This window comes from Leptopilina heterotoma, unplaced genomic scaffold, assembly GCF_015476425.1.
Source record: "Leptopilina heterotoma isolate Lh14 unplaced genomic scaffold, ASM1547642v1 Lhet_51, whole genome shotgun sequence".
NCBI lineage: Eukaryota > Metazoa > Arthropoda > Insecta > Hymenoptera > Figitidae > Leptopilina > Leptopilina heterotoma.
In genome coordinates, this window is record NW_025111110.1 from 4,391,197 (window position 1) to 4,402,867 (window position 11,671).

Consider the following 11,671-nt stretch of genomic DNA (forward strand, 5'->3'; position numbering starts at 1 on the left):
TTTAACTGGAATTGATTATAAGGCGATTAATATTCAATGTAATAATCACTTTTAATGCATTCTTTGAAATTTTTAATTACCCATCAAAGTTATTTCCAATTATTAATTATTAATTAATAAATTTGAAATTGAACAATAATGCACAACTTCAAAGTGTAGTCTTCAATCACTAGCCAAGGGCAAAGGGGAATTCCCTTTTTAACATTTTTCAATTTTAAACAAATTTTTCCAATAATTAGTGTAACTTTAAAATTTAAATTAGTAATTATGCATTAAAATATAAAAAAAATCCAATTAACATTCAATATAAATGCAAATTTATATTAAGTTTAATATTTACCTCTTTTAATTGTTATAATAATTAAGACCATATTTTTCCCGCCGCTGGATTTAAAAATGTAAATTACACATACGATTAGCTGAAAAATGTTTCAATTGATAAACAACGTAATTTTTATGATTTTTATCGTAATTTTTATTACAAATAGCTTATAATATTCTAAAATAATAACGAATAATTTGTAAAATGTTTTTTTTAGTGAAAAGCATAATAAATCATTATTTTAAATTTTACATTCTCATTTTTTTTCTAAAAATACTTGTCGAGTGTTTTGACTCACGTAGTTGCTTACATTGTTGTCACTTTAATTAAATTGCCGGCGACTTAATTGTTTGCCGGGTTTGCCGTTATTTTGACAAAATGTTGTGAAGTATTTGTGCAATTTTTCTTGCATTTATTTACATTGGGAATTATTTACGAACAATTGACAACAAAAATTAAGTTAATTTGATAATTTGATGTAATTATAATTGAAGGTAAGAGTCTTTTAAATTATCGCACATTTTTTGAGGTTAGGTTCTGAAATGTCATATCAGAGTTTTAATATTAATTTTAAAATCAATTTCTGTGTTAATCGACTGTTTAAACAATGACTGCTCAGAGTCTAAAATTATTCTTAGTAATAAATTTATGGAATTGAAAACAATTTGTACAACTTAGGAAATTAGAAAAATATTAAGAGCGCACGTGTTTACATTGTACATGGAACAAATATTTTTCACATGAAACTAATTGAAAATAATTCTTAAAAATTCAATTTCTTTGAATAGTATTTTATGTTTGTAGTGGTAAATTCAATTTATAAATTTAAATATTTGTTTACTTTCATATTTTTTCACTTACGAATGTTTAAATTTTTTCACTTTTTATTTTTTTGTACTTAATGTATACTTTTTTCTTACGTAGAATATTTTCCTTACTTTGAAAGTTAAGAAAACGAAAAAGTACTTTTAAAAAGTAGTTTTAAAATTTCAATGTCAAAAATTAATACGTTTATCTGTGTATAAAGTTGACACGAGTTCCTAAACCATTTACCTGCAGACTCAACTTAAGTCTCTAAGTCCTTTTAGAATCCCTAAAGTTGCAAAGAGCTTATAATCTTTAATCTGTTGTGTCCAAGACTTAATTAATCTTTCGAAAGTTTATTTCCTAATGGAGAAAATAAACGCCAAAACATACTGTTTTTAAAAAAAATTGTGTTCATCGTAAAATAAAAATTGTTCAATTAATTCTTTAGAGAATAAATTCTAAATTCTATTTTTCCTCTTCTTTAATGTTTAATATTTAATAAAAAAATTTTAACGAAGACTGTTAAAAATATTAATTATTTAAGATTCCTAGTCATTAGCAATTCGATTATTATGAACGGAATTAATATTTCTCTTATACGAACTCTAATTTAATTTTAATAAATTCTTCGCTCTTCAGTATCTATTTTCTTTTTCACTTTTTTTCATTATTCATTAAGAGGAAAAATTGATTTTTTTTGCATTAAATTAACTTTAATTATCGGAGAAAGTAATTTTAATTAGTTGATAATTTTTTTAAATTTAAAAGTAAATTATTATTTTTATTTTAATTATTTACTATTTTTGATTTAGTAATAAAATAAATTGAAATTTCATTTCAGACGTGTCCTCAATTATGAATGAAGTCACGTGTGCGATTGAGGATTCCGGACGTCCAGAAACTTTAATGGATCAGTTGATTAACGATGACAATAACAACAGCAACAACAAAATCAACGAATCTTCAGAAATGGACACTGAATTTATCGATACAATTTCCATGACGAAAGCAGATACCGATGATTTATTCAGTATGGACACATTACACGATTCGACAATTGATAGACTCGATGAACCAACGCTTGGAGGTTTTTACGACTTGTCAGACATCGATAAATTTTCCAATTTTAAGTCCAAAGCCGTTCAAATGCCTGAAGTTTCATCGACTGAGAATGTAAAAATTATTGTTAATACTTCACAGCCAATAGACGCAGATCTCGATGAAATACCACCGAATAGACCAAAAATAATTTCAGAAGAAATTGTCGAAACGAAAATTCTCCTTTATCAAAAATCGACAATCTATGAGAAGGATAATGAAAAAACTTCCACTGCGAAAAAATTTGAAGCTGACAAAAATACATCAAGTAATTCACTCGATATTTGCGAAATCGAATCACTATCAGGAATGGATGATTGTCGTGGATTTTCAATTGAAGATGTGACAGAAAGTTTCGAGAAAATAAAGAAAAATATATCTCAACAACCAGTTGAATACGATTTTCCAAATATTTACCGAGAAACATCGATTATTTCAATTCCAAACGCCGAATCAATTTCGTATTTGAATTTCAATCTTCCCGATCAAGTTGAACCACTCGAATCGATAGTATTAGGAAAAAATTTGATTAAACCCTCAATGTTTTATTTCAAAGGCTCCGGCTACACGGAACTTGATTCATTAATGAGAAAATGTAGTATTATTGGTCAAAAAATTGCCGGAAAATCGAAGAGAGCCAATAAAAAGGATAAAACATTATCAATTATTCAAAAAGGAAAATTAAATGTGTTGATGAAAAAAAGGAAAATTGAACAATTTGTCGCCAATGAACAAGAATCAAGTGTTGAACGACGACAAACAAGATTTTTATTAAAGAATCAAAATCAATTGCTACAACAATTAAGTGACACGCCAAAATCAAATCAAAATAATCATCAATCGAAACCGAGAAAAATTATTTCTCAAATAAATAAATTAAACTTAAAAGACGTTCGGGTTAGTCTTGAGCGTATTGAAATCATAAAAGAGTATGCACATCTAGATTATTTGAATTCAAGTCCTCTTATTGATCCTTCTGACTCTTCAGAAAACGAACAGTCATTACGTATGGATGAGAGTTCAAAAAAGGAGATATCATTCGCAACCCGCAGGTCGGATAGGCTAAGAAAAAGTGAGATAAAAGGTATCATTCCTTTCAAATCTAAATATCGTAGTATTAAACAAAAAAAACGGGTCTCATTTTCAGAGTCCGTTTTTATAAAGGAGTTTTAAGAAAAAGGTTCTTTTTTCGGGGGATGAATTTATGATTCAAAATAAAAATTTGTGATAGTCCTAAAACCAAAGCAAGTTAAGTTTAATTAATTGTTTTCAATTAATAATCAGTGTTACCTTACTTGCTAAGAGAGAAATAATTTTGTTTAAAGAATAAAAAGTATTAGGACTAAGTATTATTAATTATTAACTATAAATAATTAAATTTAAAAGTTATTAAAATATTCAAAAAAATATTCCAATATTACAATGTTTATAAATTTATAATGTTACTACTAAATATTATCGATATTTAAAGATTCTCTTTGAATCGAAAAGAAAAAAAGTACAAATTAAAATCAAAGAAAAATCTCTAAAGAAATTGTGATTTAAAAACTATTCTATGAAAATATTTGCAATAAATATTATGTACATTTAAATATTACAGGAAAGTATTTAAAACTTGTTTTTTGTTAAAAATATTGTTATGAACGAAACAAAAAGTTTTCTTTGGTACGAATTTCCTCATTTTTTGCCTTATTGTTCAAAACAATAGGTTTTCGAATAAATGATTTGTTTTCAATAAATAAAAGCAAGAAGACTTTGAATAAAACTAAATTAAATTTTTTGTTAGTTTAAACAAAAAATTCAAATTTGAAACAAGTAATTATTTTAACTTGACGTAAATTTTAAGACATTCTACTTAGTCGGCAATTCAAGAGACTGTTAAGTTCTAAAATTAAAATGTAATATTAAAAAGAAAATATTGTAATAATTCTGTGAACAACTAGTTTAAGATAAAATATTTATTTTATATAAAATGTTTTGTAAAAGGAAAAAGTTTTGAATTTATTAAAATTGTTAAATCACTTAAATTCTTATTTTATTAAATCGTTGAAACATTAAATTGAATCATTGAAACAGTTTTTAAAACATTAAAACTTAAAATAAAGAATAAAAATTATATAATTGAAATCTTAAGTGTTTTAAATATTGAAATTAATTTATTAAAAATCGTTAAATTATTGTTTACAATCGAAAAATTTGAAAACAATTGAATTTCTTTGAAGAGAAGGAATTCAATTATAATTCAATTAATTCAAAATTTTTAAAAATAATTGAATTCTTCCAAAAAATGTTACTAAAATTTTAAAAAATAATTTCATTCTTTGCGAGAATTTTATTTAAATTTTTCTAAAAATAATAGTCTTTTTTAAATAATTTTGATTGCAAATTTGGAAAATAATTGAATTTTATGAAGAATTTTATTAAAATTATTAACAGAAAATTAAATTATTCTTTTAAACAATTTTATTAGATTTTACGTAAATATTTAAGTTCTTTTGAAGAATTTCTTTAAGTTTTTTGAAAATAATACCTACAGTTTTTTTTTAATAATTTTAATCGAAAATTTTGAAAATAATTGAATTAAACTATTAAACAAAGAATTTTTTTCAACTTTGTGAAATAATCGTTTCTGTTAATAGTTGTAATTAAAATTTTACTTCTTGAATTTTAGTGAAATTGTATTGGAAATAATTAAATTCCTAAAAGAATTTTATTATTTATAAAAATAATTTAATTCTTGCGAACAATTTTACAATTTATTAAAGTAATTAAATTTGTTTCGAGAAATTTTATCAAAATTCAATTTTCGAAAAACTGCCTTTGATATTATTTTGAAATAAAAAAATTGTTATTGATAACACTTAAATTAAAATTAAATTAAATTAACTAAAAATTTAATTAAATTGAATTAATAAAAAATTGAATTAATTTAATAAAATTAATTAAAATAAAATACAAAAATTATGTTCCAGTTTGATAAAGAAAATTGACATTAATATTCTTTTGCATTAAAAAAAATTGTCATTTATTACAATTAAATTAATTAAAACAAAATTATATATAATAATCGTCGTGATTCCAGATTTCCGGATCTCTGTCCACACTTGAAGTTAGTTATAGTTATTCTTTTGTTTTTTATACGTTTTGATAGAAAATAGAAATATACATATACATATACATACATTATAATAATCGTAAGTTTCCTTTCCGTTAGCAAATTATCTGCATTCATTTGTTTGTTTTGAAAATTTAATTTTGTGGGTTAAGTATTGGCATTTTTTATATATTTTTTAATGTCAAACTTTTTAATGTGGAAAATACTTTACTTATTAAATTGTCTCGACACTTTGGTAAAAAATCTAAAATTATCGAAAATTATCAAAAATTCAAAAATACGAATTTCTTAAAATTTAAGATTCTTTCCTCTCTTTTATGGGATTTAGCTTCATTATTTTTGTGCTTTTGAAAAATACTTTACTTATTAAATTGTCTCGACTCTTTGGTAAAAAATCTAAAATTATCAAAAATTCAAAAAATATCAAAAATCCGTTTTTCTTAAAATTCAACATTTTTTCCTCTCTTTTATGGGAATTAGCTTTATTATTTTTGTGCTTTTGGAAAATACTTTACTTAATTAATAGTTCGACTCTTTAGTAAAAAATCTAAAATTATCAAAAATTCGAAAAAATTCAAAAATCCGATTTTCTTAAAATTCAACATTTTTTCCTCTCTTTTATGGGAATTAGCTTAATTATTTTTGTGCTTTTGGAAAATACTTTACTTATTAAATTGTCTCGACTCTTTGGTAAAAAATGTGAAATTATCGAAAATTATCAAAAATTCAAAAATCCGAATTTCTTAAAATTCAACATTTTTTCCTCTCTTTTATAGAATTTAGCTTCATTATTTTTGTGCTTTTGGAAAATACTTTACTTATTTAAAAGTCTCGACTCTTTGGTAAAAAATCTAAAATTATCGAAAATTATCAAAAATTCAAAAATCGGAACTTTTTAAAATTCAACATTTTTTCTTCTCTTTTATGGGATTTAGCTTCATTATTTTTGTGCTTTTGGAAAATACTTTACTTATTAAATAGTCTCGACTCTTTGGTAAAAAATCTAAAATTATCAAAAATTCGAAAAAATTCAACAATCCGATTATCTTAAAATTCAACATTTTTTCTTCTCTTTTATGGGATTTAGCTTCATTATTTTTGTGCTTTTGGAAAATACTTTTCTTATTAAATTGTCTCGACTCTTTGGTAAAAAATGTGAAATTATCGAAAATTATCAAAAATTCAAAAATCCGAATTTCTTAAAATTCAACATTTTTTCCTCTCTTTTATAGAATTTAGCTTTATTATTTTTGTGCTTTTGGAAAATACTTTACTTATTTAATAGTCTCGACTCTTTGGTAAAAAATCTTAAATTATCAAAAATTCGAAAAAATTCAAAAATCCGAATTTCTTAAAATTCAACATTTTTTCTTCTCTTTTGTGGGATTTAGCTTCATTATTTTTGTGCTTTTGGAAAATACTTTTCTTATTAAATTGTCTCGACTCTTTGGTAAAAAATGTGAAATTATCAAAAATTCGAAAAAATTCAAAAATCCGAATTTCTTAAAATTCAACATTTTTTCCTCTCTTTTATAGAATTTAGCTTCATTATTTTTGTGCTTTTGGAAAATACTTTACTTATTTAATAGTCTCGACTCTTTGGTAAAAAATCTAAAATTATGAAAAATTCGAAAAATTTCAAAAATCCGTTTTTCTTAAAATTCAACATTTTTTCTTCTCTTTTATAGAATTTAGCTTCATTATTTTTGTGCTTTTGGAAAATACTTTACTTATTAAATAGTCTCGACTCTTTGGTAAAAAATCTAAAATTATCAAAAATTCGAAAAAATTCAACAATCCGATTATCTTAAAATTCAACATTTTTTCTAATCTTTTATGGGATTTAGCTTCATTATTTTTGTGCTTTTGGAAAATACTTTTCTTATTAAATTGTCTCGACTCTTTGGTAAAAAATGTGAAATTATCGAAAATTATCAAAAATTCAAAAATCCGAATTTCTTAAAATTCAACATTTTTTCCTCTCTTTTATAGAATTTAGCTTTATTATTTTTGTGCTTTTGGAAAATACTTTACTTATTTAATAGTCTCGACTCTTTGGTAAAAAATCTAAAATTATCAAAAATTCGAAAAAATTCAAAAATCCGATTTTCTTAAAATTCAACATTTTTTCTTCTCTTTTACGGGATTTAGCTTCATTATTTTTGTGCTTTTGGAAAGTACTTTACTTATTAAATTGTCTCGACTCTTTGGTAAAAAATCTAAAATTATCAAAAATTCGAAAAAATTCAAAAATCCGAATTTTTTAAAATTCAACATTTTTTCCTCTCTTTTATAGGATTTAGCTTCATTATTTTTGTGCTTTTGGAAAATACTTTTCTTATTAAATTGTCTCGACTCTTTGGTAAAAAATGTGAAATTATCGAAAATTATCAAAAATTCAAAAATCCGAATTTCTTAAAATTCAACATTTTTTCCTCTCTTTTATAGAATTTAGCTTTATTATTTTTGTGCTTTTGGAAAATACTTTACTTATTTAATAGTCTCGACTCTTTGGTAAAAAATCTAAAATTATCAAAAATTCGAAAAAATTCAAAAATCCGATTTTCTTAAAATTCAACATTTTTTCTTCTCTTTTACGGGATTTAGCTTCATTATTTTTGTGCTTTTGGAAAGTACTTTACTTATTAAATTGTCTCGACTCTTTGGTAAAAAATCTAAAATTATCAAAAATTCGAAAAAATTCAAAAATCCGAATTTTTTAAAATTCAACATTTTTTCCTCTCTTTTATAGGATTTAGCTTCATTATTTTTGTGCTTTTGGAAAATACCTTTCTTATTAAATTGTCTCGACTCTTTGGAAAAAAATAAAAAATTATTAAAAATTATCAAAAATCCGAAAAATTGAATTTCTTAAAATTCAACATTTTTTTTCTCTTTTATACCATTTAGCTTTATTATTATTTGAATTTTTATTCAAGAGAAAAAATGGAAAACTGAAAAAATTTAGAAACTTTTACAAATTCCAGGCCTTTTCCATGATTTCCCTGATTTTCAGATTCTGTAGGAACCCTGCTTTTGTCTGACTTTCTTCTAAATTATCGAATTCAGTGATTTCTGGGGTGAATTTGGTTAAGTTGTTAAATGATTAATTTCTATTTGAATTCGTTTTTTTTGAATGTAGAAAATCTGATGTTAATTTAATTCTTTTTTCGTTATGCACGGCAAAAAATATTTAGCTGGATGAAGTACAGATTTCACTTTAGTAGCGAAATTATTTAGTGCTTCAATTAATACTTTCGTTATTCTAGAGAAACTTATCGCTATTTCAAGTAAAACTTTTTTCAGTGTGTAATAATTATTATTTCTTTAAAAAGTATTCAATTTAAAATGGCTTTATAAAATAAGCAATGCAAAAGATGACCCAGATACTAATTGTAATTGTTCTAGCCATAGTTTAAGTCTAGTTATGTAAATTCTATTTAAATTGAGACCATTGAGTGAAATTATTTGAATTTTAGTTAGTTAAATCTCTTTGTTAGGCTATAATAATTATTTCTTTAAAATTTTTTAAATTGTTTAAAATAAGCAGCCCCATACAACATTCCCGCGCGCTTGCGCGCGGATAGTTTGGCTAGTTAATTACAAAAGTTATACAGTTGAAGTTATCAGTTTGATAAATAAAATTATCATTATTATTTTTTTTTGCAATAAAAAAATTGTATAATAAAAAATATATATTTCTCTATTTTCTTCTTTCTTAGTTTTAATTAATTTTCTAAATATCAATAATAAATACTTAAATAGTACATAAACTTTTTGAAAAATGTATAAATTCTATTTTTTTTAATTAAAAAATAGGATTTAAAAATAATATTACACAAAAAAAATGATATTTCAATCCGAGAAATATTTTCCTTTTTAATAATTAATGACTGCTTTATTTGACGGCCAGTACTTGAAATACACGTGGATATTAATTTATTGTAGACTAGAAAACAAATTCGGCATATAAGTATTTTGTTGCAATATTTATTGCTCTTTTTCTTTCATAAATAAGAAATAAATACTAAAACTAAATTTATTGTTCATTCGTTTTCCGAGAGAATAAAGGATATTTTTTTACATATACTATAAATGGTACAAAATTTTGATTTCTAATTAAAGATTTCTATTTATATGAACAATATTTTCGCTTTTCTCATATATATTATTTATTTATTTTCCTCTGACAATTGGCACCAAAAAAGAAATTTAATTTTTACTTTACAACTTCAAACATTTGGAAATTAATTTCTAGAGGATTTCTTCAATTTATTTTTTCATTTTTCTATTTATTTTCTTGGAAATTTAATACTTTTTTAAATGTTAATTTAATACAGTAAAATTGAGTCAGTTTGGAAATTTCGATTTCATTATAACAATGAAAGAATATAAAGTAAAAATTAAACATGGTGCTAATTATGAAACTTTTCACAATTTTTTCTTTATATTTTGTTACACATTTTGTAACGTAGCTATTAAATAATTTTTCTTTTTCCTCTGAACAAGTTGATAATAATCTAACAATAAATCACAATAATTTATGACGTTTTAACTTAGCTTAATTGAAATTTACAGTTTTTTTTTCTTATATAATATTTACATCTAAAACGATCTTATTTATAAAGTGTGTCTATTTATTATTTAATTTTCTAAATTTATTACATTTACGCAAAATTCATTGCTCATTAAACCCTGTTATTTTAATGAATTTTATCGCCAATTTGAAAGAGTAATGTTTCATCATAGAGAAAAAAAAAGAAATCAGTCATTTTCATAAAAGTAATTTTAATTTTGCTCTCAATTTTACTAAAAATCGAAATTATTTTTAACAAATTTAATTTCTATTTCGTAAATTATTTTTTGAAAATATAACGCAGTATAGAATTAATACAATATTTAAAAAAAAAAATTATTGTAACAATAATAATATCTATGTATTACAAATTTACAACACAATATAATACAATACGATTATGAGAAAATATAATTTTGACGATTATAAAAAATATTCTCCAAATTAATTAATTGTATTTTCTAAATAAATTTTGGCGATTATGATTAATTGTTCAAAGTAAGAATGAAGCGAAAACGCATTAAAAAATCGTCGTACAAAAATCAGATTTTTTTCTTTATTTTTTTATTTTTTTTTTTTTGTCTTTTTTATACAATTTTTCAAAACAGATAATTTTAGTATAATGAATAACATTTTGTTGAATACAAACCGATAGTTGTCGATCAACAATAAAACATTTTTAAATTTTATTAACAGTTTTTCCAGAATTTACAAATTTGATTATTGTTTATAATTTTTATTTGTAAGTGATTTGTCAATTCGCTTTAATTAATTTATAATTTTCAACTTCTTCTCAGAACAAAATTCTCTCAGTTTTAGCAATTCAGATAAAAATCCTCAATTACAGAAACAATTTTTCTTTTAAGAAAAACGAAGAAAGTTTTCTTTTTCTTGCAAAAACATTTTAAAAACAATTTTTTTTATAATTATTTGAATATTGAAAAACGTTTTGAAATGAAATATTTTCATAGATTTTTCATTTATTAACAATTCTTTGAATAAATTTTCATCTTCGCTACAAATTTTTCTGTGATAACATTTTTTTCTCGAATAATTTTATTTAAGAAAAAATAATTTCTTCAAAGGAAGGAAACTAAAATTCAAATTTTACTTTCTTGAATAAAAAGAATTCCGGAAAAACTTATTTCTGAGCAACATATTATTTGAGAGTTCTTTTTATACTCTTGGAGTTTATTAAAAAAATTTCCCTAATATTTAAGACTAAAAATAAATTTTATTTTAAAACAATATTATTAATTACCATTTTTTGCTTTTTGTGTATATAGAAATTTCTTTTTTGAAATTTTCTTTTTTTGTAGAGAATGGAAAAATGAATAAATCCAGATTATAATCCAAGTAGTAATAAATTTTACAGTAAGTACCATTTGCCCTTGGTATTATTAACAGGTAGATTTAGGATTAAACATAATTAGCTATAAATAAAAATTTAAGCCACAACATTTTTTTTACGACGTGTACAAAATTTAAAGGCAACAGTTTTAAAATAAATTTACTTTTTCTTTTGGTTTAATACAAATTTTTACAAAATTATGTTTTCCTTTTTATTTCAGGAGAAAGAAAAATGATAACTAAAAATAATGTTTTTCTCACGTAATTTTTAAAAAAGTTTCTAAAATATAAATTTCTCATTACTGTTGACTGTAAAAAACAGAAATAATTTTTCAGAAGCAAATTTTCTCTGAAATTGAACAACAATATATGGTATAAATAAAAAAACACTTTCTTGTGTATA

General features: G+C 22.6%; 1 protein-coding gene across 1 annotated transcript; it reads left to right on the forward strand.

Moving 5' to 3' along the window:
* The first annotated feature begins 626 nt into the window (after positions 1-626).
* LOC122507797 lies at positions 627-4,212 on the forward strand. The gene is made up of 2 exons (XM_043620704.1): positions 627-816; positions 1,971-4,212. Exon 2 carries the CDS (start codon positions 1,985-1,987, stop codon positions 3,398-3,400), a length of 1,416 nt encoding a protein of 471 aa, XP_043476639.1. The 5' UTR covers positions 627-816; positions 1,971-1,984; the 3' UTR covers positions 3,401-4,212.
* The last annotated feature ends 7,459 nt before the right edge of the window (positions 4,213-11,671 follow it).